The sequence below is a fragment of the Gobius niger genome (assembly GCF_951799975.1).
Source record: "Gobius niger genome assembly, chromosome: 1".
In the NCBI taxonomy this organism is placed as follows: domain Eukaryota; kingdom Metazoa; phylum Chordata; class Actinopteri; order Gobiiformes; family Gobiidae; genus Gobius; species Gobius niger.
The window spans coordinates 23,228,242-23,254,578 of NC_136852.1; the positions used below are offsets into that span (position 1 = coordinate 23,228,242).

Genomic DNA, 26,337 nt, shown 5'->3' on the forward strand with positions numbered 1-26,337 from the left:
TTTTAGTGACCCAGTGGCTGTATGAGTGTTTAGTATGGCGCCTTTACTTTCCATCAATCAACTGTTTTTAGGGTTTCTAGTAGTTCTTTTCGGCTGATGAAACCATCTCCATGGTTACACATACATTCCATCGAGAAATCCCACCATAAACGCCAAAAACAATGGATGGAAAGTAAAGTAAAGGCGCCAACCACCCATACAATCAGTCAATCAATCAATAGCTTTGTATGGCCCAATATCACAACAGAAGTTGCCTCACAGGACTGTACACACATTAAGACAATGAATCAAAACATTAAGCAAGACAATGTAGACTTCAGGCAAATGTAGTGTCCAGGCAAACATAATGTCCAACAGCGGTAATGTCCAAATAAACAGTTAGCAGCAGATGGTGATGAGGGGCATGCCCTATCCTTAGACTCTCGTACACGGCAAGCAAAAACTCAAAAACCCATTGGGAGAAAAGAGAAACCTTGGGAAGAACCGCAGAAGGAGAGAGATCCACTCCCATGGACAGACAGGCTATAGAGACCCAGGGCTGATGGGAGTCCCTTAGCCAAGACCGTGGAAGAACACCCAGTCCTTGTTGGAGCTTCAGTACTTCTTGTTCAGTCCCTGTAGCAGGGGTACTAACAACCAGTCATCTGAAACAGAGGCCACTCCCAAGAGGAGAGTGGGACAGGGTACGCCATGTGAATAGTGCTGAACAGACTTCAGATAAAATAAATATTGTATTCTTATTAAAAGACAAAGTATGCAGCAATACGAGCTAGTGGATAGCTTTACCTAACAGACCTGATCATAAACTAATTCAAAGAGGTACGTTTTGAGCCTAGTCATAAATGTAGAGACAGTGTCTGCTTCTTTAACATGAGCTGGGAGTCGATTCCATAAAGACTCAAGGAATCACTAGTAGCCCTGCGTTTTGAGAGCGAAGTGCTCTGGTTGATATGGAACTATAGAGCCTTGGGGATAGTTTGGAGCCATACCCTTTATGGCCTTAAATGTGAGGTGCAGGGTTTTAAATTTGATTCCAGACTTAGCAGGAAGCCAGAGGAGAGACTTTAGCGCAGGAGTAATGTGTTCTCTTCTCTTAGTCGATGTTAACAATCTTGCCGCAGCATTTTGAACTAGTTGAAAACTTCTCAAAGAACTTTTAGGACACGCAGTAGGCAGGCAGTTACATACTGTACATATACAGCCGCTGTGTCACTAAAAGTTCAAATATGCACTAATATCAAGTTATTTGTTTTCACAACAATACTATCATTAATAGTTATAATTTATGTTGTTTACTTGTGTAAGTTATTTGACTATTATATCAATCAAAATGCTAAACTGAGTTTTGTACTATGAAATATAAAAAAATGACTGCTGCTTTCATTAGACATTGAAGTATGCTTTAAAGCATGTAATTATTTTCAAACATATAGCTGAAGAGAGACTACTTGCTCGGCGCTTGCACCTCCGTCTTACAGGCACCATCACAAGAGCAGAGAAAAATTGATTAAACATTAAAGGCTTGTCGTAGCGGCTGCTTCAGCAGTGGGCCACTCAGCTCCTGGACTGCTCAGTGTGTTTTGGGCAGCACTGGGCTATGGCAGGTCTCCAGCATGCTGCCATGTGCTTACTCCACATCCATATTCTGAATAATTGATCATGCTCTGGTCGGTGAGGGAGAGAGAGAAAGCGATCTAGAGCATCAGAGGAACGAGTGTTTGGAGAAGTCAGTGCAGGGAAAGCTCAGAGGAGAAGAGCGCCCATGGAGAAACTGGAGCCTCTCAAACCGAACTTAACACGCATCAACAACACCAGATACTTTTATTTATTCAAACACTGCTGAGCATGTGAACAAGAGCCGCTCTCAGCCTGGGACACACTCTGTGGACTACACACTGTGCTGTTGAATATGGGATTATAACAGAACAGTGGGAGTGCTATGAAAAACTCAGTACTTTCTTTTTTAAGTGACCAACTTTCGCAACTTAATAGGGCTGAATTTATACAGTACATTTTGTCAGTAACTTACTACATACCAATAACTTTTTGTTTGAAAGATTTCTACATCATGTAATCATTTAATCTTAAGTGTGCTATGTAACTGATTTAAAAATAATAGTAACAATAATAGTAATTGTATGCTGCTTGCCATTAATTATTCTGATTTGTTTGATGTTGATGCAGGAACAAATACAACATACTATAATTATATTGCTTTAAGTTCATGTTGTTATTAATTCCAGAGATCTGAGACGTTTTGACATTTTTGTCCACTTGATATTTATGCTACTGTATTACTGTCTGAGGACTGCTGTTCTTTTGGTCTGCTTCAGCGGGGCAGTAATAAATGCCGCCTCCATTGTTGCTGTGTAAGTAGTGCTAGTTGCTGAACGGCCCGTGTCTCTTTGCTGTGTTTGCAGTCAATGCAGTCTTCCAGCGGTGCTCTCGCCCTGCGCCTGAGAACGCACCAGCAGCAGCATGTCCCGCGTATCGTCCACGGCCAAGCGCTACCCCGGCCCCTCCTCCTACTCCTCTCACTACAGCTCCTACACCTCCTCCCTTGGGACGGGTCTCAGCTCCTACACCGACCGTGACAGGCTCTCCTCCTACAAGTCCCCCTCCACCACCTCCTCCTCGGGATACTCGTCATCCTACCTGAGCTCGGCCGCCCGCTCTCGGAACTACAGCACCTCCTCAGACCCCGAGCGGGACAGGGGACGGACCGTCCCACGCAGTGACATCTTAGGGTCCAGCAGCTTCAGCAGTAGGCGGAGCGAGAGCCTCAGTCGGACCCCTGTTAAAAGCTACACAGGGTCAGGGCTGAGCGGGGGTGCAGGGTACACGTCTTACAGCTCTTACTCCCCGTCTATCCAGTCAAGCTACCTCTCCTCTTCACCAGCGGCCTCCAGCATCTCCCTCAGACGCAAATCTGTGTCCCAAAGTGATCTGAGCCGGGACCTCACCTCTCTGAGCCTTAGCGACCCCTCCTCGTCCTCCTCTTCATCCTCCACCCCAACCTCCTCTTCCCTCCGGAGTTACCGCAGCCGAAACAGTGAAGTGTCCGACTCATATGGCTCTAGATCAGCGTACACTGGCCTGTCCCGCAGTTCTACTCAGGAGGCCCTTTCGCGGAGCTCCACACAGGAAACCCTCAGCAGCAGCAGCAGCAGAGCTTTCAGCACATCCTCGCCATGGGAGCCCAGCACCGAGTCGCCATCCCGGAGCACTTCCACGGTAAGACACTGCCCCTCACACACTTCACTGTTTTAGTAAAGTCACACAGGTCCACAGGGAGAGAGACTGCATTGAGCCTCTCTGCTTGATTTGTTTTATGTGGAGAAATGAACACTATTCTTTTTGCCCAAAAGGTGGCACTGTTGATCTAAGTAACAGTAGCTAGGAAGGCCAAGATACACTAAACAAGTCTTAAAGCTTCAGCATGACTCTGACCCAGTGGTGTCAAACTCCATTGATAAACAGATGAATGAGAACAATTTCAAGGACTAGGGCTAATTCTAATTCATTTCATTTCTGCCAACATAAAGCATTATAAAGTGGGATTTTTTCCACGAAAATAATCCTTACAATGAATGAAGTGTGAGATATAAGAAAAACACAGTATCTGAAATCATAAACTTTGTTGCAGCTTTTGTTGCTTGTCACTTATTATCATTATTACCCTAAACGTGGTCAAAACATCTGCATTTTGACAATTAAAAGGCCATTTCCACCACAGAATCCTCAGCTGTCCACCACCTCAGTTTTACACTATAGGCTCCTTTGAAGGTTACAATAATTAATAGCCGAATAGTCACATAAGCGATTGTGAATGGGGTATTGTGGGTTGAACGCTTGCCGGGTCCTGCCACTGCCTGAGTTATCCACATTCACGTGGCTGATGAGACTGGAAAGGCACTGGGCCATTTCTGTAGGACTGGTTCATGCTGACCTGTTTAGGGTAATTGTAGGCAAAGAAAACTGACAAGAGAGTTTTGCGGTTTTGATTTTGACCCATTGTGATCTGCGGTTGTTCTCGCCAAAGCCGCAGGTTTGTCTCTGAAGCAGCTGAAGTGTTATGAGTGAGGTCAGTTTTGATGACCGGGCCACAGCCACACTGACCCACTTCCTCCAGGATTAGGCCTGTAACATCTTACATGAGCAGCGCATGAGGGAAAGTGCAGGCAACCTCCGATTAGGATTAGGATTGGATGCATAGCATTTATTACAGTTTAGTACATTAATGGAAATATGATCATGGCTCTGTTGAGCAATGTCTGAATACATTTATGTAACATACAAGCGTACATGGATGTTTGGGTCTTGTGTCCGACAGAAACAACTGCTGTTCTTTTGTGGTAGGTTTAATCAAAATTGCCAAAAATGCCTCACACATCTGTGTGATCTCACTGCTACATCCTGCTGTCTTGACATCACGTCTTCAATAATTAATCTTTGGTTAAATAAAGCGACAGGAGTACAGAAACTTGTAAAACTAAAGATAATTGTAATGAGATTACATCTTAAAGCACTTCCACAGCATATATTATGCATGATGTTTTTATGTAAAATTTATATTTCTACTTTTCTACATTGAGTTACCAATATGAGTTGCATTCATAGTAGGCCTGAGTGATGAGGCAAACAAATATCAAAAACAAATAAATACAAATCTTTATTATTGTTCATGGAAAATATAAAAATCAACTTCTGCTTGAACAATACCATATAAAGTGCCTCTCAAAAGTAATACACTTTGAACTTTTGTACATTTTGTCATGTTTACAACCATAAACAATAATATTTTATTTTGATTTTTTTTTACTGAATGTTCACACACAAGTAACAGACAACTGTGAAGTGAAACCAAAATGATTAAACATGATTCTGTTGCAAACCTAACACTGCCCATCCCCAGTGTCAAATATGGTGGGGGGAGCATCATGCTATGGCGCTGCTTTTCCTCAGCAGGGACTGGGAAGATTGTAAGACTAGTTGGGAAGATGGATGGAGCCTTGTAGTCTAGTAATTACAGAGATACAGTCCAGTAACAGAGATATTAACCAAGAGCTGCAATCAGTCCTATGGAAATAACTTGGCTGGAGATGTGTAATGCTATGTGTGTAGTCAATCAAGCAATAGGTAGATAGATTTAATGAATGAATTAAATGACTTACCAGTTGATCAAGTACTGGCATTCACTCTCTGCATCACATGGCACCTCACAGTACATACTCACTGATTTGTGTCTTTGTATTTATTGTGAACCACAGTCAGATCTAATTTCAAAACAATTAGCAGTTGGCATCTCCTGAGGTGGGCTCAGCAGTAAACGGCAAGCTCTAACATGACTTTCTTTCTATGTTTTTCACACAAAGCAAAAGTAATCAACACCTGTTATCAGCAGGTTTGCAGATTCACTGCCTGTCCCCAGCTGGTTGTCCTCTGCAGTTAACAGAGACCTAGTTACTGCCTCTTCCCTAAGGACAGCCACACAGACTGACCTAACTCCTTTTTTGCATTGAAAAGGAAGAAACAGAAGATCATGGACGTTAACCACACAGGTCATGCACTTAATGTTGAGCTTTGCCATCACGTACAAATCAAGCTTTTGAGTTCCATTTGACAAATTGTTTCAAGCACAAATAGTGATGCCTAACTAACTACATAAATAGATTGACATGATACTGCACAAATGAAATTTTGTTGTCAGAAAAGTTGTCATAGAAACAACTAATATTCATTTTAGATTGTGAAGCTCTACCTCTAAAACATTGCGCCCACATGTCCAATGTTATGCTCTAAAAATCAACAATTCAGGTCTAAAGGGTCTGGAGAAAGAGCGTTGGCAGAGCAAAGTAAACACCCTCTCTATGAACACAAAAATAGCAGCTGCCAGTGCCTCATGGTTCAGTCCATCTTGTGCCATGTTTCTTAGTAAGACAAGCTGGCCTGCTTGCTCGATGACTGGACTTGTTTTGTATAGTTTTGTGTTACACAATATTTATAACAAAATGATAAAGGTATGGGCATAATAATGTTTTGCTGTATTTATCTTTTAAATTATTTACTTGTTTATTTGGGCGGGACAGTACGTTTTAATGAACATACACTTAGACTTGACAAGTTTGTATTATCTCGCAAAAAATCCCATTTACAGTGGGGAAAAAAAGTATTTGGCCAAAATCCAATAAAATGTCTTTGTGAAACTGACCAAATACTTTTTTTCCCCACTGTATGTAACCGAAAGCTGAAAGTAAATGTGCTCCTGGAAATAACTGACCATCCCTCATATTTTTTTTATATAGTTACTTGTGCAAAAAAAGAAGTTGATTTTTTTTTTCCTTTTAATTCGGTGACACACTTTTAAAATCAGTTTAAATATGCTTGATTTTTAATAGAGTAAAGCATCGCTTTATTATGAGTTCTCATTTGCTGCATGTGTCGGCTCTTATGTAACAGCTGCATACGAGATAGGAAAAGGTTTAGTGTTGTTAATTATTTCTGGATTATGTATTCTATTCATCTATTATTGTCCCTGAAACCATTGCAGACATGGATCTCAAGCCCCTGCAAACCCCCTCACACGAAAGCCACAGTAATGCCCACCTGGCAGTGCCCACAAGCAGATTGGTCTTGATTCTTCCCCAAGTAGTTCGCCCTATGTCTAGACTTTGTTGAGTCAACAATATTTTTGGCCACCTTTGCTGGTCAGGCAGCTTACGGGGAAGAGAAAAACAGCCTAGAGAGAGAGAGAGCTTACAACAGTCTTTTATAAATAATGGCCCTTTTGGTCTTTACAGCATAATGGGTCAGGTCAGGCACAATAAAATCATGTGTCACTAAAGTCTACCAGATCACAGTCATCAATTTCATGATACTGTATCTGGTTAGACGAGTAATCAGTCCAGTTAGCATGTTATGTTTGACCTTGCTTTCTAGAGATCCTCAATAATAATCATGATGATGATATTAAACACTTTTAAAGTAAAAGCTTTTACTTCAAAGCTGCACTGCAAAGTATTTTCAGTTTTAGGTTGCAATGTCACCAGGGCAACTAATGCTGATCCATAAACAAACATGCCATGGATACCAAAATGCTTCTAATGATCTGCTAAACACAGTCAATGATCATTTTGCAGTGGGTTATCAACGTAAAGCATTTGGAAGAGGATCGAATGCATTTAAACTTCATGTTGGGCTAACAGTATTCAAAGACAAGCTGTTGATTTTTTTTTTATTTACTTGGTGAAATGTTACGTAGTGTGGCTTTACAGTTAAAATGTCAGTGTTACAGCAGTGCTTTTGGCTGATTCCCTCCTGTTAATCAATGACTGTCTCAATTCAGCAGTCAGATTACCATCATCTTTGGAAATTTTATCATTTTATCAAGGGGTACTACTCACAGGTTCTCTCTGAAGTGGCACAAATCTATTGCAAAGACCACTATGTTGACCAAACGCAACGTTTTCTCTAGTTAACTGTAAGTGAAGCACCGCAAGAAGCTGTTGTGTAACAATGGAAATGGTTCCTGTTGTATATTGTTTGGCAAATCATTATCACGAGCCTTTGAAATGTCCTGTTCATAACGCCTGAAGGAGTGAATATTTCTTCTTAGGTGAACTTCTCTTCTTACTAACAAACTATTGGTGATGTGATGTTGACGGATCTATTTTATGAAGTGACAGCATAGCCTACAGTTGACCTCTTTGGTCACTCACAGAGAATATGTTGTGTGGCACTTTTCCGTGTGTGAGCCTGGTGCAGGAATGTACTCCTTGGCTGTTTGTTGTGTACACATCTCTGTGGGTCATGAGACTGCCGCCAGGACATTTGTTTCACTCCGCACTCCTGATACAAGAGAAGAACATGGCGCATTTTGTTTCAAGCCACTAAATATGCAGAAGGGAGGATATGCTAATAGCCCATCTGTTATGAATATTTTGATTTCTAACCACATTGATTCATCGCGGCCAATCGCAGGATTTATTTTGTAGCTTCTCATCAGTGCAGTTAGTTCTGGTTTAGTCATGTGCTAATCTTGTGCTGTGTGAAAAAATACTTGTCAAAATTACAGCTACACTTAACACCAATTTATTGCCACTGCTTTAAACAATTAGGAGGCGTGCAGTTGCTGGATTACTTGAATTGCGGTTCAATGTTAGTCTTGGTTTATTACATGGATTTGGTCCTATAGTCCCAGTTGTTTAGACCATTGCTTATGTAGGCCTACCACCATCACCCACCACCGTTACCAACGATACAGTAATAGTATGGTTTGTTTTTCTTAGGTTATACTGCCCCATTGCCTTCTTATCGCGTCTATTGTGTCTTGACTTATATAAAGCGTCCTAATAGCTGGGTAGGTTACAGATGAGAGAATGATCTCCTTGGTAATTGCCCTAGTCCTTCAGTTTACTAGAAGCACGCAGAAAGATCGGCTGTGACGCAGGAGCGCGCGGATGGGACTGAGGGAGGCGCTGACGTCGGTGTGAGGTCGACTTTTGAGCCAATAGAGGCGGAGCGACAGCCGTGTGCAGCAGGACAGAGTTCTCACCGCGCTCAGAGCTGCTCTGTAGGCTGGACTCGAGCAATAAAACGGCGGCCACTGGCTCATTAAACTGTCAGTCCGTGGTTTAATCAGCGCACACAGTCGCCCTCTGGAGCAATAGGAGCTGTACGCATGCATACGGGCTTTACGCATACGAGTTTTAAAACGAGGACTCCACTGCTGTGTTATTTAACCAGCGTCATTTGAAGTATCTACCTCCGCGCGCATGGATGAATGACTGCTGTCCATTTACGACGTGAGGCAGAGTGTCAGCGTGTACAAAGCGTAAAGCTGGAGAAGCTTTTTTGTCGTGCGCACAAGATTTCGCCGCTGGACGTTTCTTCGCTCCGACAGCATGCCGACCATGCGACAGACCTACACAGTGACCGTACCCGAGGAGCCCCCCTCCGCCGCCTTCCCCTTCATCAAGCAGGAGATGCGGCGGAAAGGCAGCATGTCAGGGTCCGTGCTGGTGTCAACTTTCGTGGGTCTTCTAATTAACCAAGCCAAGGTGAGACACGCGTCAAGTCGCCAGCCCACGCAGTCCCACACCGGGCTTCATTCACAAATCCATTGGTTTACTTACGAACGCCGTATGTTACGCCAAGGAACGCGTTCGTGCTTGTTTCCCGTGAAATGGGGCATAATAATTTACAGCGTATTCTGTGCGCAACCTGACAGTAGCCTAATTGTTGCGTGCATTGTCTGTGCTGTTATGTCATCAAAGGGATGCACTGCATGGCAGCTCCCAGCGTGAACAAAGACATTATTAAAACAAAACAAACATTTTACTTGTTAATAATACTAGTCTATTTCATGACATTGTTATTGCTGTGTTATTATTCTCTATAGCATTTTTTTTTAAACATTTGTGGTGGTAAAGGTGTTTCTAAATGAACAATTCAAGATGCTATTGTATTTTAAGTGACATATACTTTTGTCCAAGTGTGTGACTGAGTATTAAACGGTGAGTCATTGTGTAGGTAAGCTGCTGTCTTAAGCCTCTGTACTGCTCTGTGCCACGATCAGTGGGCCCTCACTGGCAGGTCACAGCTTATATAACCGGCTCTTAATCTCTCCATGCACTACAGCTATTCTACACATGCCCTCATACATCACTCTGGGCTTTTATAAAGGAGAAATAGAACATGTCCTTTTGACAGGGGCCTTTATGCTTCGACCTATACATCGCCTTTGGCTTTTTCCATAGAGATACATTGGTGGAATTTGCTTGAAAACACTCTAATATAGGGCAGCACTCAATGTAAGGTTGTTTCATTGAAAAGACTGCAAATATGACTCTAGCATAACCAGTTGGAATTGGTTAACACACAGTTTAATCTTATCTAAACTAGCCCAGAATCTATAGCTGTATAAAAAATAATATTTTTTTTTTTACCATATTTGGAGGGACACGGTCACCTATGTCGTTTACTGTTGGCCAGGTGACTTGTAATGTAAACTAGGGAAAGTTTACATTACAACTTCTACTCTAGAACAAGGGATTTGTACTGATCTAAGTTTTTGAACCTTCGGTGCCACCAATGGCATTTGTTTAAACTTGTAATCTTTTGCACAGATTATTTGCAAACTGGGGACACACAAGCAGCAGGGAGTGGGGGTATTATTTGTATAAATTCAGAGGTGGTGACTTTGAATTGAACTCTCTGATGCCTGTCTGTGTCTTTTATTCTCTTTCACACAGTGTGTAGTGGAGCTGCCATGTGCCAACTCGGTTATGTAATAAAATCACATTAGAAAACACTTGGCCAGAGCCAGCTGCTTGGCCCGATGTTGTTTTTGTTGTCACCATCCACCTGCTCTTCCTGGGCTACCTCTTCATCCTCTGCCCATGATCACTGGTCTTACCTTCAGATCACTGGTGCACTGCATACTGTCTGCCTGTTCCCAGAAATATGATGGAACATGTGCGAGGAGCACAGCAGCATCCACAGCTGTGAGGGCAAAGGGCCTTTCTGTCAGAGCTCGTGGTGCGCTCACGTGCATAAACAAATTAGACTGTGTGTGGTATAGGGCTACACATAAAGAGAGACCCTGGCAAATTGTGATACTCATATGTCAATTAGTGGGATGAGTTACGTGTGACTATGTGGCTTTAATTATTTGTCAGAAGTCTCTATGTCATTTTGGCAAAGATAAAGAACAATGACTAAAACTAAACTAAAAGAGAGGCCTTTATGACTACTAATTCATGTATTTATGACTTTTGCTTTCCAGTTAACTTACAGTGAACAGTCTTTACTACATGAACATCAAACAAGTTGTTCTGAATTGTATTGTGCAAGAGCTGCCATGCAGAATAAGAGCAAACTAATGTGAGGGTAATTGTTAATCAGAGTGATGCAATGTTTGCTAAGAGGTCACACAGGTGAGACTTGGCATATGCTCTAGCGGGGGAAGTCATGCCGTTCTTGAGGCTAGACCTTGACAGCTTTTAAGAAAAATATTATAATGAATTTTTCTCTGCATTCAATATGTTAACGTCAGTGGTTTGAATTAGCAGTGAGATGTGATGCTATTTAGCTTGTATACTGAAGGGTTCTCTCACATGGCAGCAGTGGTGTGTTTCATAGAGAGATTGTGGCAGCTCTCTCTTAGCTCTCACTGTAACTAACCAGGGCTAGTATAAAGAGCTCTCTCTTGTTGTCAGTGAGTGTTTTTTTTTTTTTCCTTCGAGACCTGCATGCCAGTGTGAAGACGATCGGTCTGTTACATAAGACGGTACAAGAATGCACTCCTTTATACTCACATGTGCTGTAGCCAAACAATGTGGACAAGACAGAGGCGATATTAAGTGACTTTTTTGGTACTTTAGGGAATGATGTTTGTGCCATAGCCTTTATTGGACAAGATCCCTCTACACAGTGTCCAAACCAGCCACTTGTAAAGACCCTGAGGCTGTTTTCTTGAAGGCCACTTGAGCTGTGGCTGCTGTACGTCACCAGACACTGGCACCCTGCTCTGATGACTGATCTCGCCCCTATGTGCTCATGCTAACGCTCTTCTAAAATAAACACAGTGAATCACTTTCCCTCATGTAGAGCTATCATCTCCTAGAAGCTGTGCGTGTGACTCGAGGAGAAGCTGTCACATGGGAAGAGCGAGATTGTTTATGATGGCCAGGTCAGAACAGACTGTGCTGCCGTTTCTCTCTCACAGTTCTTTGCCAATCAGCAGTTGGCGCGGTGCGGTGCCAGGTGCACTCAGGCATCCCGCTGCTCCAGTGTGAAGAAGAGTTTACGTCCGCACAGATTCAGCACAAAGGGGCGAAAAGCGCTGCTGATTTTGGATTTTCTGTTTGAAAACGATGTCATTAAATCATCGACTCTGGGCTTCATGCCTGTTCTACCTTATTGGACAACAATTGCCAATGAGCTAGACTTTTCCACAAATTTAAAAGTTGAACACTGGGTTTAGTTATAACAAAAAAAAGAGCCTCAACGTAATGTAATATGAGATAAGCACAAGGTGAAAGAAGTGTTCAGATTAATCTTGATAGCTGTATAACTCTAAATACTCACTTTATGATGTGCTCTTTATCATTGTGCTGACTTTCCGATTAAATTATTCCCATGAGTTATTTTTTACTCGGACTAAGCCTCTGCTGGGACTTCATTAGGCTGTATGATATCGTTTGTGCCCTCATTGAACTTGTTATTTTCTCACTAGCATCATACTACGCTGCCAGTATGTGGGCGCACCAAGTTTGTTGAGGCCATAATATTATTTTTTGCTCTTGTTTTTTCATGTAACGTTATTTATTGGGTTTGGATGATAAAACATCCACATTGTAACTTGTTTTATTCAATTAATTTGTTGGTCTTGATGTTCTCAGTACTTTATATAAGAAACATTTTTCCAGACTATGATGCTCGTTGTTGCCCCCTCATCTTATACTTACACCTATAACTGCCAAACTCCACCTAATATTGCTCTATTATGGTTGATCTGAATGTCGTAAATGTTGTAAATGTCTCAAATGTCCGGCGCTTGTCACAGTCGGATTCCTCCTGACGTTGTATATGATGTCAACACAAATGTGAGCAATGGTTTAATCCCTCAGCGGTTGGCTAAAGGTCACTGGGCGACAGGATGAACTCACCGATTGGAAGTAATGGTTAACCAGCATTATAGAACGTCATACTTTGAAATCGTATGAGAACAAGACCTGACATGCCACCTCTTGTATGGCCATTGAAGATTGCACGATAAGGTGGATAAGGTGAGGTTTACTTAATTGTCCAGTGGCAAGGGAGTGGGGATCCATCTCTAGATTTTGAGTCAGGTTTGGTCAGGGCCTCCCAAGACACTGGTTAGTACTGTGTGGGGTATGTAAAAAAAGAAAAAGAAAACATCTACATACCATCTGCGGTGAGTCCCAGCTTGAGTTACCTGCTTAAAAGGAAATTCAAGAAAATAATTACAGTAGTCGAGCTTGGACATCGCTAAAGACTTGGCGTGGCGCTTTCATTCTTCCAACTTCCTGTTTAGACTTGGGGTTTATGCAGTGTGCTTCCTGAGCCCTCACCTGCTTTGACCCACTGCCTTCCACACATCTCCAACTTAACCGCGCCGCAATGGACCGACAGACTCTATTTACACCGCTCTGAGCCTGTGCCAAAAGAGGCATTTTCCGCTGTGTCTAATTCCAAGCTTTCGGATGTGAAGTCCCAGTTCAACCAACGGGAACATTTTTAGCTAGTGGACTTCCAGCGTGACCCACTGTGAGACACTTTTATGAATAGAGCGTTTATCCATTAGTCTCCCAATGGACAGTGTGTTTTGTACAGTGTGCACTAGGCTGCGACCATAAAACCACTGGTATCTTGATTAGTGGAACATCTTAGAATAATAATTAGAAATGATGATTATTATTTTACTAGTAGCAAACTTCATTTTAAAATTGTAGGTGTTTCTTAAGAATACACCTGAAATTAAGTGACACAAATATTTCTTGTGATAAGATAAAAGACAATTAATGGAGTTAATTAAACTTTGGTTAATTTCCATCAGGTAACAGTTTTGTAAAGAGTTCGGGTGCGCTCGCACCTGACATCCAAACCATGCCTTTTTTCAGCTCGTTTGAGGAAAGTCTGGACGCCACGACCGGCCTGCATTCACATTTGTACAAACAAACAAACCGGGCTGAAGGGTCATTCCGTGCTAGGGCACGGTACCTAAAGTACTGTATATCCACTGCAGAGAAGGATCAGCTCACCAACTACCACGGTAATAATTGTGATCATTTTAAGCCTGAAAGGTCCATTGGTTTATTCATTACAAAGTGTGCTTGCTTCAGCGCAGACTACACACTACGTTCACGTTATGTCACTTAGGAATGTCAATGCATTAGCGTGGTACGGGTCACATGGGCCAGTGTGAGTGCACCCTTAGACATTTACTCAGGAAATAGTAACCAAATGTTTTACTCATTTTACTTCAAAATACACTCAGAAGTAAAAAAAAAAAAAATATTTAAGAGTACCTCTGTTCTTACATTGCACTTAAGACCTTTTGTGACCACTGATCATTTAAAAATCAGTAGTTGATCATATGATGGTCATGTGACTGTCAGTGTGGCGCTTACTGGTGGCCTGCTTCTAAATAAGTCTTTTCATTTTCATTTTCATTTGAAAGAAGTATACATTTAGCCTAAGTCCAAGTTATTGCCTCAAGGGGATTATACTGAAGTTCGTTTCCTTTTAGTAAAGTTAATTTCACATGAGTGGGGTTTTCTTTAGTCACTTGTTGTTTGTGAGGTATTACACGCTGATTTTAAAATGTTATGCTACACAGCACAGAAACACAGTGCAGGTTTGTGAGGAGGAGAATCATATTAAATTTGCATAACCGTATTAGTCGTCATTAGTCATGCAGAGGCAAAGGCCGGATCTCACACATGTGCTACATAAATACATCTGCCACGCTACTGTAGGAAATTAGACAGATGCATGAGCAGCGGATTTGACTGGGATTCAAGTAAATGCATCCCGAGATGAATCAGTAAATGGTGGATTTATGCAAAAACTCAAAGGAAATGTATATTTATGTGTGATACTGCGCACAGAATACATTTACAGTATGAGTATGAGTTGAGCAAAGCATTCAATTTACCGCTACTTATAGTGTTTAAACAAGTGATTTTACTTGTACAGATGGGAAGCGGGTTGAATAAAGCTGTTGTTGAGATCACTGACATCATTGCAAAAAATGTTCCTCAGATTTTCATTCCCGGTGGGTCCAGAGACAGCACTAAAGAAAGCTAGAATAAGTTATAGAAATGTTACACTCAAGGAAAATCTTTTCTAAAATGTATAACCATTAAGATGTAGTTGAACTGTTCTTCACAATGAATATAGCATAGGTATTGAAAAAGTATTGCTCAGGTTGCACAAGTTCAGGTTCAGGTACTGAAAGAATTTGGAAGGTACTCTCCTGGCCTATTCTTAGTAATGGCAATTTGAAGTGCCATGTTGACTAAATGCATCAAGCTCCTGAAGCTGCCAATTGTTCACACCAACTCTGACTCTCATTGTCACACTGATGTCACTGTGTCCTCTAGCCGCTCTCAAGTCAAAATGCAAAAAAAAAAGAAAATCAGAAAAGCGTTGCTACAGAAACAGAGTCGGCTGCGCTGCCATCAACGTGACGCGTGGTGGGCTGGCCTAAACAGCGGCCAATTGCGAGTGGACAAGCGAAGTAGCAGGCGATATTAAAAGCGAAGCTGCTATTTTTGGTCCCAACCACGGCATTACTCAGCAGCAGCAGCAATGTCAGACGATGTACTTTAAAGCATTTGAGTGTTGAGATTATGAAACGGCGCTTTGGCAGCGGGTGGAGGATACGTCCTGTCTCATGTCACTGAGAGACCACAGCAGGAAGTCAGTGTTCAGTTATGTGTCCAATAAAGAGAACTGTGCACCTCAGAGGAATTTACTAAAAGCAGGATTTAAGATAAGCCACTGTTAATGAAGCCATTTTCCCTCTCGCTGGATGGTTTCTCCTGACGCATGGTGGCGTTTTAGAAAATGCGGTTCATGTATCTAACTTTAACTTCTGACTCGTGTTGTCAATAAGTACAAACGGCTGATACTCATGTGGACATACATAGCACCAGGACCTTAGGAGTCAATGTAAGAAGAAGCCTTGTTGTTTGAACCCAAACGCTCTCCAGAGAAATAGATTGACAAGGGCACTGTGACCTTCCAAAAGGTACTGCAGCGTTCATTCACCTTCGTTATTGCGCAATCCAGTCAAATCTTATTGGAATGGGAACGTCAACATGAGAGTAGTTGATAAAGATACCCAATATAATGTACTCTATAAAACAGTTACAGCGACAGTGTTTTTATGTCCAGTTCCAGTTAGACTCCCCTGAAAAACAGATTCTCAGTGCTCTCTAAGTAACAGAAGAACCTACTGTACTCATCCTCTATCGTGCTAGAGAAAGAGATAAAATCCGTCTTTTTGTTTAGTCTGTTTGGAAATGAGATCCAGAGCTTGTTTTGTGTCCTGTGGCGGAGGTGATCGAACATGGCCGCCGTTGAATTGGCTCCGGCTGAAGGCGCTCAGGGTCAGATGGGTTTCAGTGGGTTGGGAGTGATCAGGTGACCAATGTTCGGCTTCACGCTCTGCGCAGTTCTGCTCCCTGCACACAAAATACCTGCTCACGTTACCATCGGACCAGCTCTCTATTTGATCCAATGTGTACAATGGTCCGAACTGTGACTGAAGTCCGTCATAAAGACAAGTGTGTAGGAAGTGTTACTCCAGTAATGGTTCTGTTTCTTCAATATACTGCATGAAAAGTAGTCGCGTAAAGTAAAACGCAAACTGACACAATCCTTTTTAGATTACCTGCTAAGTCTGTGGTACAAAAGTGTTCCTCAAATGCTCTCTTGTATTCATGAGCTCAGCAGGTTAAGTCTTATCTCAAATGTGTATGTCCTTGAACCTGTGAATGGCACACTATCAACTGAATCATGATTTTAAAACATTGTCATAAATACTTAAATGCTTTTTGAAGCTGCCGTGTTTTGCATTTAAGTACTCTTGGTGGCAAATTTTGCTAAGTCTAAAGTTTAAAACTGATCATTGTATCGTTAATAATCTGTTTCTATTCAGACTTGTTTGTATCGAAACTCAGTGTAATCTAGACCATATAATTTATTATTCTATGTAAATATTGAATTGAATATGGGGTAGGTACTTATAAGCTTATTGCTTCAGCCTACTCCATTTTTGAGCATCCACAATTGTATGAATTTTGAAAGACAAAATGAATGTAAAATTGCTCAAAATAAAGTAAACTAAATTAAAAAAATATATATTTAACGAAATCCCCCAGCACTACCAGGTACTATCACTCCAGTACAGTTTAAGTGGAGAGTAGGGCGTGCAGGAGGCGTGTTTCCTCCGTACAGTGGACTTAACAGCGGTCAGTAGTTTGTTACACAACATTTTACTGCTGAGTCGAAGGTGCTTGTGCATGCCTCCTCCGCCCCCCCCCCACTTTCTTTGTCTATCAGTAGATGCTCAATTATATAACCCGTCAGCTTATGTAATACCAGCTAACTGCAGCAGCGATGACATAAGGCCTGTAATATTTCTTTGCCAATTTATGAATTTTAAGCTTTTGAGATGCCATCTGTCCCTTAAAAATGAATTAAACAAGTTCAAATTACGTAGGAGTTGTGTGTTATGTGCACCGGTTGCCGTCGGGGAGACGCTGTCAGGAGAGGAAGTGAGCTGAGATAACAAAAACAACGTTCTCTCCAAAGACAAACACAGAAGCAAAAAGATTTGTCGTTCTGGAGCAAGACGCCATGAGACCTCTTCATAGCTACAGGGAACGTTTAATGGGTCACTTAGAGGGGACAGTCAGGTAAAGTGTAACTGTACTGCCAAGTAAAACTATTGGCATGAAGTAACGTATAACTGGAGCTGCCATTTTGCAGACTAAAAGTAGATGGAAAATGTTCTGTAAATTGAATAACAGAATATATTCAAGTTTTACAAACTCAAAGCTCAAAGTGTTGCATAAAATTCCTGGTCAGAAAAAGTAAAACCTATCAAGATGCATTATTGAGTTAGCGTTTACACAAAAAATTGTGATCACCCATCGATGGTTCTTTATTATTTGAGCTAATACTGTAACTATAGGCAACATTTCTGTGTATTTGCTACCTCCTTAAACAGTTGTATCATCATTACTGCTCAATAAGGTAATTTATTTGGGTTTACAAGTGGGACTGTAGGAACAAAAACAGCCTACGTTTTCCTCATGACACGGGATGTATTTTCGTATTGCATTACCTCATAGTGAGTTGAAACACATCAAACTCTCGTCTCACACAGCGAAGTCTCACAGTCACTGTTGTAGCTGTCAGCTCTCTGGCAGCTCGTTCACGGTCATCTTTGAAGGCGTGTTTCAAAGCCCCTTTTAAAGCAGGAGAGAATAATTGCATTGGAGGAGACACAGCTGCTGCTCTAGTCATTAAAGCCTATTCACAATGCAGTATCCAAGGGCATTGTACAGTATAGTAAAGCAGTGTATCACTGGCATTAGTATAAAGACAGGAACAAGAAGCACTTTCTGTTAAAGCTTTATTGCCTTTACTATTTAAATTCATGCTTTATTCAATATTATAACGATTACTCTGTCACTTTTCAGAATTCGAAGAGTGCCCAGGGCCTGGTGGGACTCAAGAACCTGGGAAATACAGTAAGTACAGCACCCACAAAAACATAAGGCTCACCATCACCCTGGAATGACAAGGCATGTCCCTGTAGAAATGGAATCCTGCATTACATAAAATACTGTGTTTTCCCACTGTTTCCCACTGTTTTTAATCATTTTAACAGACTCAGTAGACTAGGTTTTCATACTAAAAAGAATTATTCTCTGGGGAAAACTCACAACCCTGAAAATAGTTTCTTAAAGGTGCACAATGCAACTTTTTAAGTGAACACATCACAGTGGACTTTATGATGCTCCGGGATCAGTTGTTTTTATGGGTTCGTACCAGAAACTGGCCAGAGACCCCAAAACAATTGATACTAGAGCATCATAGAGGCCACTGGGAGGGAAAGCAAAGGTGCACCCATAAATCCACTGAGTCACTAAAATGTCAAATATACACAAATACTACATTTTTTTTGCTCACTTAAAAAGTTGCATAGTGACTCACCAATTGAGAACCACTCAAAAAAAAAAAAGACAAGCTGGATAATGCCATGCTACATTAAGGAATTATGGCTATATTGACAAAATACTGTATGTTTGGGGAAAACAGGCCTATTGTATAAATAAAAAGCTCCCTTAATGTAAACTTCTATATCTCGCTGGGGATGGTCTGCCAAGCAACAGGCAGCGAGCCGCTCTCAAAATAAACAGTTAATGTCTGATAGTGTGCACAGTAACCTAATCATACTGTGTACTGGGGAGAGAGAGGGAGGGAGGCTGTGTCTGCGACCGGTTTGATCTGTCCAAAATCACACGTGTCTCTTCGCGAGTCCCGTGTGTCCCATGTCCACACGTGAGTCTGACTTTTAAAAACACAGTCACTCAGTTGGAAGCAGCAGATTCAGTGTCGCTTACAAGCTTATTTTTTAGGTAATATTTGGATTGACTTAAGTTATTTTCTGCATGTAGAAAGTTAATATAAAGAATATCAGCAGTAAGGTTTATTACTCTTATTAAACAGTATCACTGACACATCGCTGAAACCTTAAGAGATATCTATCCCCTATCAGAAAAAAGGAATCAATCATTGACAATGCGGATCTTGTTTGTGCACTTGAGCAGGCTGTGTTCATATGGTTATCAGCTGGTCACGCTAATGCATTTAAATTCCTTCGTGACATAACCTGAATGTAGTCTTGTTTTTCTGCCTTGAAGCGAGCGTACTTTGTAATGTATAAACCAATGGACATTTCACTTCACGTTATTCTATTTTCTTCGACCTTTGACATTAGCCAGAGTTAATGCGTTTGTCTCTATCAAACCCATCTGTCTATCTGTTTACATTGCTTTGTTTCTCTTTGCAGTGCTTCATGAACAGTATCCTGCAGTGTCTCAGTAACACACACAGCCTCCGAGACTACTGCCTGCACAACTGTCACCGCAGAGACCTTAACAACAACAGCCGCACCAACACCGCCCTCATGGAAGGTACGGGACAGACGGGGGACAGCACAGGGCAGTTTGAGGAGCAGATCTCTGTTTCTATAGTCAAAGTATAAATGTACTACATATTGATTGGGTGATTTAACCCCTTAACCCCCACCATAACCAAGGATAAAACCCCTTAACCCCTGCCTTAACTGAGCACATTTTCTCCAGTCTGGCATAACCCAAATCTTACGGCGAAATAGCGACCAGCCAGAAAAGCAACAATAACACACACAAAAAAAGCGACAAAAACACATGACTAAAGAGTGAGGAAAAAGCATCAAAAAAGTGACAAAAACACACCAAAAAAATGATTAAAAAAGACGAAAACACAACAGAAACACTTCCAAAATGTGTCAATAACACAACAAAAAAATCAACCAGAAAGCCATGAAAGAGCGCCAATAAGGTGGCAAAAATGTGACACAAAAACTACGACAAAACGGTTACAATCAGTTTTGTAGGTCTTAGCTTTCAAATGAGGTGTTTACACTGGCCTATAGGTTGTAAGCTCTAAAGGCAGGAAGCTTTTAGATTTGGGTAAAGCCTAACTGGAGAAAATATGCTCGGTTAAGGACGGGGTTAAGAGGTTAAGGATATCATAGGAAAAAAATATGACCTTTAAGAAGATAAAACCTTGTTCTTTTTTATTTTCAAAAATGGCAAGGCAACTTTATTTATTATTTAGCATTTCGCACACAAGGCAACTCAACGTGCCAAGCGGATGAATTACTTTATAATTGTCGAATAATATTGTGCTGCCTCCTCTTTGCAAGCGGGCATTTTGGTGAAGTATTTAAACATGGCGTCTGTTTTTCTGTTGGCCAGAATTTGCCAAGTTGATACAGACGATGTGGTCATCAACCAGCAGCGAGGCAGTCAGCCCCTCTGAATTTAAAACTCAGATTCAGAGATACGCACCCAGATTCGTGGGTTACAAGTAAGTCCCATATCTTCTATCAAGTCGTCACCAGGCCTAAAAAATATTACAGAGCAAAATGTAATACGTAAAAACCTGTGTGTTATGTGCAGCCAGCAGGACGCTCAGGAGTTCCTGCGCTTCCTATTGGATGGTCTGCACAACGAGGTCAACAGGGTCACGGTACGACCGAGGGGCACAGTGGAGGACTTCGACCACCTCCCGTGAGTATTTGGAGGACACCGTTAGCCAGACAACCTTACACAAGTTAAAAGTGTGACTTACCGGACCACAACAAGGCTCATTTTGTAGTTGCAATACAGCTGGAGTTCTCAGAGACATTACCATTGTATTTGTCTATTCGTCATGGTTAATCTGGTTATCGTTTAAGTTTAATGATTCTGTTGAATATTTGTGCAGCTATAGGCTATATATCCCTTATATGTATTGCTACCAACAAAAATTCTTTCTACTTTTCACTGTGGGTATTTCCAGGTTATGCATGATGTTTTCACATGTTAATAAATTCATTATTTCTGAAACTGGCCCTTTAGATGTAGTATTAATATCCTTGTGGCTGAGGTAGGGCTGGGTGTTATTTTTCAATTCCCCAAATGTTTCTAGGTCAGAATCTAACATGTAAATCCTATTCAAGTATCAGCATAGCATCACGTGTCAACCAGATTTCCCAGCACAAAATGTGCCACTTTTCAGTTCACCTAGATCCGTGCACCGAAGTAGGTCAGGTCTCTAAATAGCCTCCAGACACTGTTCTCACCCACTTTTTATGATTGAGAATTTAGCAGCGTGTGTTTACCTTGATTTCAACCCTGTCCGATCACAAATAACAGTAACAAATATTATGTTTTTCTTTAGGGATGAGGAGAAGGGCAAAAAGATGTGGAGCAAGTACCTGGAAAGAGAAGACAGTAAAGTAGTCGGTAAGTAGACCATATCTAAAACTCAGAGGCTTTCAGATCATGTCACAAGGTTCTAAAGTCTATATAGGATGAGGATTTTGTAGTAAGCTGCGCTCATGTTACAGAATTATATTTCAATTGGAGGGCAGGTGCCAATACAACTCTATGGGAGAGAAACTTCCTAACAGAAAATGTCCAAATGTGTTCCATGATCATTATTTGACAGTTATTAGATTCACAAACTTGCCATGTTATTCTTATGGCTGAAAGTCCTGCCTACTGACCAACATCACACACATGTTTTTGAATTCTGTCAACACTTTTGGACACCTTCATGAGGAAAAAATTAGGCTATAGCGCATATGTGCAGGAAAAGATGACTTTGACCTTTGTGACAGTTTTTGTTTTATGTGAATTGGCTTGTAAGATTACGACTAGAAATCTGCACCATAGTTACCAGCATGGAATTTCCAGTTGCTCCACCTCAATGTTAAACTATAGAACGCCATCTATTGATCTCGTCACTTATACATCTGATCGGGTTAAGCATTTGTAGATTTCCCTTTATTAAGTTTGTCTCGGTTGCTTTAATTAAAGTGTGAAAAGAAGAAAAACATCAAACCAGATTCTCCAGTTCTTCCCATGTACGTCGTAAAACCTACACTACATGCTAATGCTCCAGTTGGGTACTCCTGGTACTACACTTTGGCACCAGGAGCTCTGTGTGAATAGAGCAGATTTCCATATTGTGACATACACAGACTTTACTACTTTTTAATTTGCACATTATATTGTTTGAGAAAGTCATGGTAAAGATACAGGAAAAGCTGGTCCCTGCCTCCCATGTAAGAGTCTGACATCACATGTTACATTCTGAAAGTCACCAGTTCCTACAGGCAGCAACATGTGCATGATTGTCAGTGCACAGATGGCTGAAATAGGTCATGGTGTAAATCAGGTTGTTCTCTAATAATAAACGGTGCCGAAACTACTGTATTTCACCTGTAATAAATAGGAAATCTAAATATGGTGTGTGGGTTTGTTGTCTCCCTGCAGACCTGTTCGTGGGCCAGCTGAAGAGCTCCCTGACCTGCAGTCACTGTGGCTTCTGCTCCACTGTCTTCGACCCCTTCTGGGACCTGTCTCTACCCATCGCCAAGGTTAGACACTCGCATACAATGCACTACCCGTGCACTACCAACACAAATCCATTTAGGTTAGTCACCGAACACTAAACTAGTTTTGGTTCAGTTACAGCTGGACCATGAGTTACTTATTCACATTTATTTAGAGCTGCACAATACTATGCAAATGTAGTGGGGGGGTTTTATCATGAATATCTTTACCCTTATTTTAGTCCTCATTTTGATTATTCCTTGTCAAATGTAGATTACCTTTTAGTTACTCGATTTTGAATATATTTTTATCAACATCATTGCTTTTTTTAGACGATTTGTTCATATTATGCAGTGATTATTTTCATGTTTGACTTTCCATTTCCACTCCTAACATGAGCTCTCTGTCTCTCCTTTGTCTCTCTGCTTCTCTATGTGTTGCTGTGTCACTGTGTTGTGTTTGTCTTACGTTTATGTCGTCTGTGTGTCTGTGTTTCCGCTCAGAAGGGCTACGGTGAGGTCAGTCTCATGGACTGTATGCGGCTCTTCACCAAAGAAGATGTTCTCGATGGAGACGAGAAGCCGGTATGAGACTTTACTCGTGATCTCACTGAAGTTATTTGAAGGGTTATCAGTACACTTAATAGAAATCATTTTTAGTCGTTCTAAGAATTATGTCCTTTCAAAGTAACAATTAGGTCAAGCCATTTTGTTTGTTTGTTTTTGTAACCACTGGTGATCTGATGTGTAATTGTGGAAGCTACATCTACAATACTGCAATGTACTGAGCTGTTTCCTCTTTCCCCTCTCAGACGTGTTACCGGTGTAAAGCCAGAAGGAGATGCACAAAGAAGTTCACAATACAGAAGTTCCCCAAGATTTTAGTTCTACGTATCCTTTTCACTTCCACTCACGACAACAGATAAAATGCTCCATGTTTTCTTTTGACTTTTTGACAACGCATTTTGACCTCTCAATAGTATTTGTTCTTTAACTCCACTGTTCAGACCTAAAGCGTTTTTCGGAGGCACGAAGAACCAGCAAACTGACAACTTTTGTAAATTTTCCCATGAAGGACCTGGACCTGCGGGAGTTCGCCTCTGACAACAGCAGTCAGTACACGCTCATTATACACATTATTACAGCAACAATATGATGTTTTCAAATTAACATTGCCCCACAAAACAATCATTCCTCTGTTGTTGTTGTTTTCTCTCCCCGCAGTAAATGCAGTGTACAACTTGTATGCAGTGTCCAACCACTCAGGCACCACGATGGGCGGTCACTACACAGCCTACTGTCGCAACCCCAACTCGGGAGAATGGTACACCTTCAATGACTCCAGGTGCGTCCAAAGAGCCCAACTTAGAAAGAAGCTCGACTTAATTACATACCTCTCTAGGCGTCAAACATCTGCTCATTACATGCAATTTAATCTTACATCTAATGCGTGACGTGGTTTGGATAATGGAATACTCTTTATACAGTTATAGTACGCACATTAAATCCCTCTACGTATTAACCTTTAGAAAATACTATATAATACTACTACTAGAAAAATTGTCGCAATGTATTGCCTCAACAAAGGTGAAACATCTGAATCCAAAATTATTTACTTAATTTATAAAGCAACAAAAGCAGGAATTACTCTTTTGAACTAAGAGTGTCAAACTAGATGGCATTTACTGTCACTGTGTATGTTTTACACGATGTTTTCCTTCTGTTGTCAGAGTAACGCCAATGTCCTCCAGCCAAGTGCGCAGCAGCGACGCCTACGTGCTGTTCTACGAGCTGGCGTCCTCTTCGCGGATGTAAACCTGCGGCATGGGACGGGGCTATGGCAATGCTCTCACACACCAACAGAGGGTGGGACTTTTCTGACAAGCGCGCACACTAGAGGGCGCTCCGCTACACTTTGGGAATCGTCCAGCTCCCTCCCCGTCCTTTTGTGTGTCCTGGGACAAATGTTGTAAACTGTTTGGGTGTAAAGTGCGTGTGAGAAACAGGGCAATAATCCCACCAGGTCACATCTCCAAAGTCCCTCTCTATGCACTGCAAACTCATCCTGACTGCGCCTTCTTTGCTTCAGTTTGCCTCGATCCATTAAAAATGATTTATTGCATTTTTTGGACTTTTTGAACTTTGATTTTATGTTGTTAATGTTGTTTTGGACGGTATTCGAGCTTCATCACCATAATGATCTTTTTGGATGGCAGTAACGCGCCCATCTTCAACACTCCTTATTGCTGTGGCGGGACGTCCGGCCTGTATCAGAGGAGCGGTTCCTCTGAACTGTATTGTTTTGAGTTCCCCCTCACGTGTGGCTGCTACTGATGTTTTTAAAAGTGCTGTGAATGAATGGACTGTGTTAGGGTTAATGACATACAACGGTAACAGCCTCATTATTTGGGGAGGGCTTCTCTTCCTCTCGTCTCATGCCATTGAACAACACGAACGAATGTTTTGAAGACAAAAACTCATGATATCTGTATATTTTTATATCCTGATGCAATATGGAGAATGTACTATTCAATGGTGCTGAAAATGACCCGTAACTGTTTTCAGTTGGTTTCCTTTACCAGGTTTCAAGAGACAAAAATATTATTTATGCTTAAAGGTGATAATGTGACACACTTTTTAATAGTGGCCGTCAAACATATGAATATATATAAATACATATATATATATATATGAATAAAGTCAAACCGTGGTTTTACTTTTACTCCTGGTCTTTTCATTGTGTCCGAATCCATCTACCTTTAGGAATATTTTTTTATGCGACTGGGCTACATCAAGTAAAATACTAAATTGTATAATAAATTGCTTGGGCAGCAGCCAAAGTTCAGTGCTGACGTGCCGAGGTAGGTTTATAAATGTGTAAGGCACCATAATGCATGATGACTAATTTGGTTGTTAATTGTATCTAGGGCAGTAGTGGTCAGCATGAAACAAAAGGTATACTAAAATAAGAATAAGAACAAATGTATACCGATATATAATTTCCAGTAACAATTATATGGCATTGAGTCATTGGTCATGATAAAAACACATACATACACATACATCCTTCATCCAGTACCATTTAAAACGGCTGGTGAGGATCAAAACAAAACACTAACAAAAGCTCAACAGTGCCGACATGTGGTCATTTCTGACGTTACAATATGTTGAAATCTACAGAAGCCAGTAGGACTTGACAACTAAATAGAAAATCTGGCTTCACCTCTGAGCTTTCTGCAAGGGCAGAAATAGAAAGATATGACAGAAATGTTTTTTTATTCATTTGAATCATTGTCAAATAACCATTTAATTTGTCTAAAATCATTGTTGTTAGGAATTAAAAGTTGCTTTACTGGACAACTCTGCTTTTGTTGATTACAGTGAATGGAGCCAAACAGAATAAACATAATAATTACAATTAAAAAAAGAAAAGGAAGCCTAAAAGACAAAGGATGTTTGTGTGAGTCAGAAATGGCTATAATAAACTGTTGAGGGTATGTGCACATGCTTTCTTTTTTATTTCAAACAGATTATATGGCATTCTGTGCCGAGAGGCTAAATCAAACTATGTATAATACAATGTATTTAAAAAAGGGATATGGAGCACCTCAATCCTGTTTTTATTCAAGTGCATTCTGGCC

General features: G+C 41.1%; 1 protein-coding gene across 6 annotated transcripts in view; it reads left to right on the plus strand.

Annotated features, from left to right (window-relative positions):
- usp2a (ubiquitin specific peptidase 2a) overlaps positions 1–25,374 on the plus strand; it is a 32,560-nt gene extending 7,186 nt beyond the window's left edge. For 3 of the 6 annotated variants that reach the window (XM_079572270.1, XM_079572271.1, XM_079572272.1), the window contains 12 exons: positions 2,421–3,234; positions 18,243–18,293; positions 19,619–19,742; positions 20,571–20,682; positions 20,775–20,885; positions 21,538–21,602; positions 22,638–22,741; positions 23,201–23,281; positions 23,509–23,587; positions 23,704–23,808; positions 23,921–24,041; positions 24,427–25,374. In XM_079572270.1, coding sequence (XP_079428396.1) covers positions 2,479–3,234; positions 18,243–18,293; positions 19,619–19,742; positions 20,571–20,682; positions 20,775–20,885; positions 21,538–21,602; positions 22,638–22,741; positions 23,201–23,281; positions 23,509–23,587; positions 23,704–23,808; positions 23,921–24,041; positions 24,427–24,511 — 1,794 coding nt within the window. In that variant the 5' untranslated portion in view covers positions 2,421–2,478 and the 3' untranslated portion in view covers positions 24,512–25,374. Of the gene's footprint in view, positions 1–2,420; positions 3,235–8,514; positions 9,060–18,242; positions 18,294–19,618; positions 19,743–20,570; positions 20,683–20,774; positions 20,886–21,537; positions 21,603–22,637; positions 22,742–23,200; positions 23,282–23,508; positions 23,588–23,703; positions 23,809–23,920; positions 24,042–24,426 lie in introns of those variants that run through there. The other 3 variants (XM_079572273.1, XM_079572274.1, XM_079572275.1) reach the window with 3 other exon arrangements.
- The last annotated feature ends 963 nt before the right edge of the window (positions 25,375–26,337 follow it).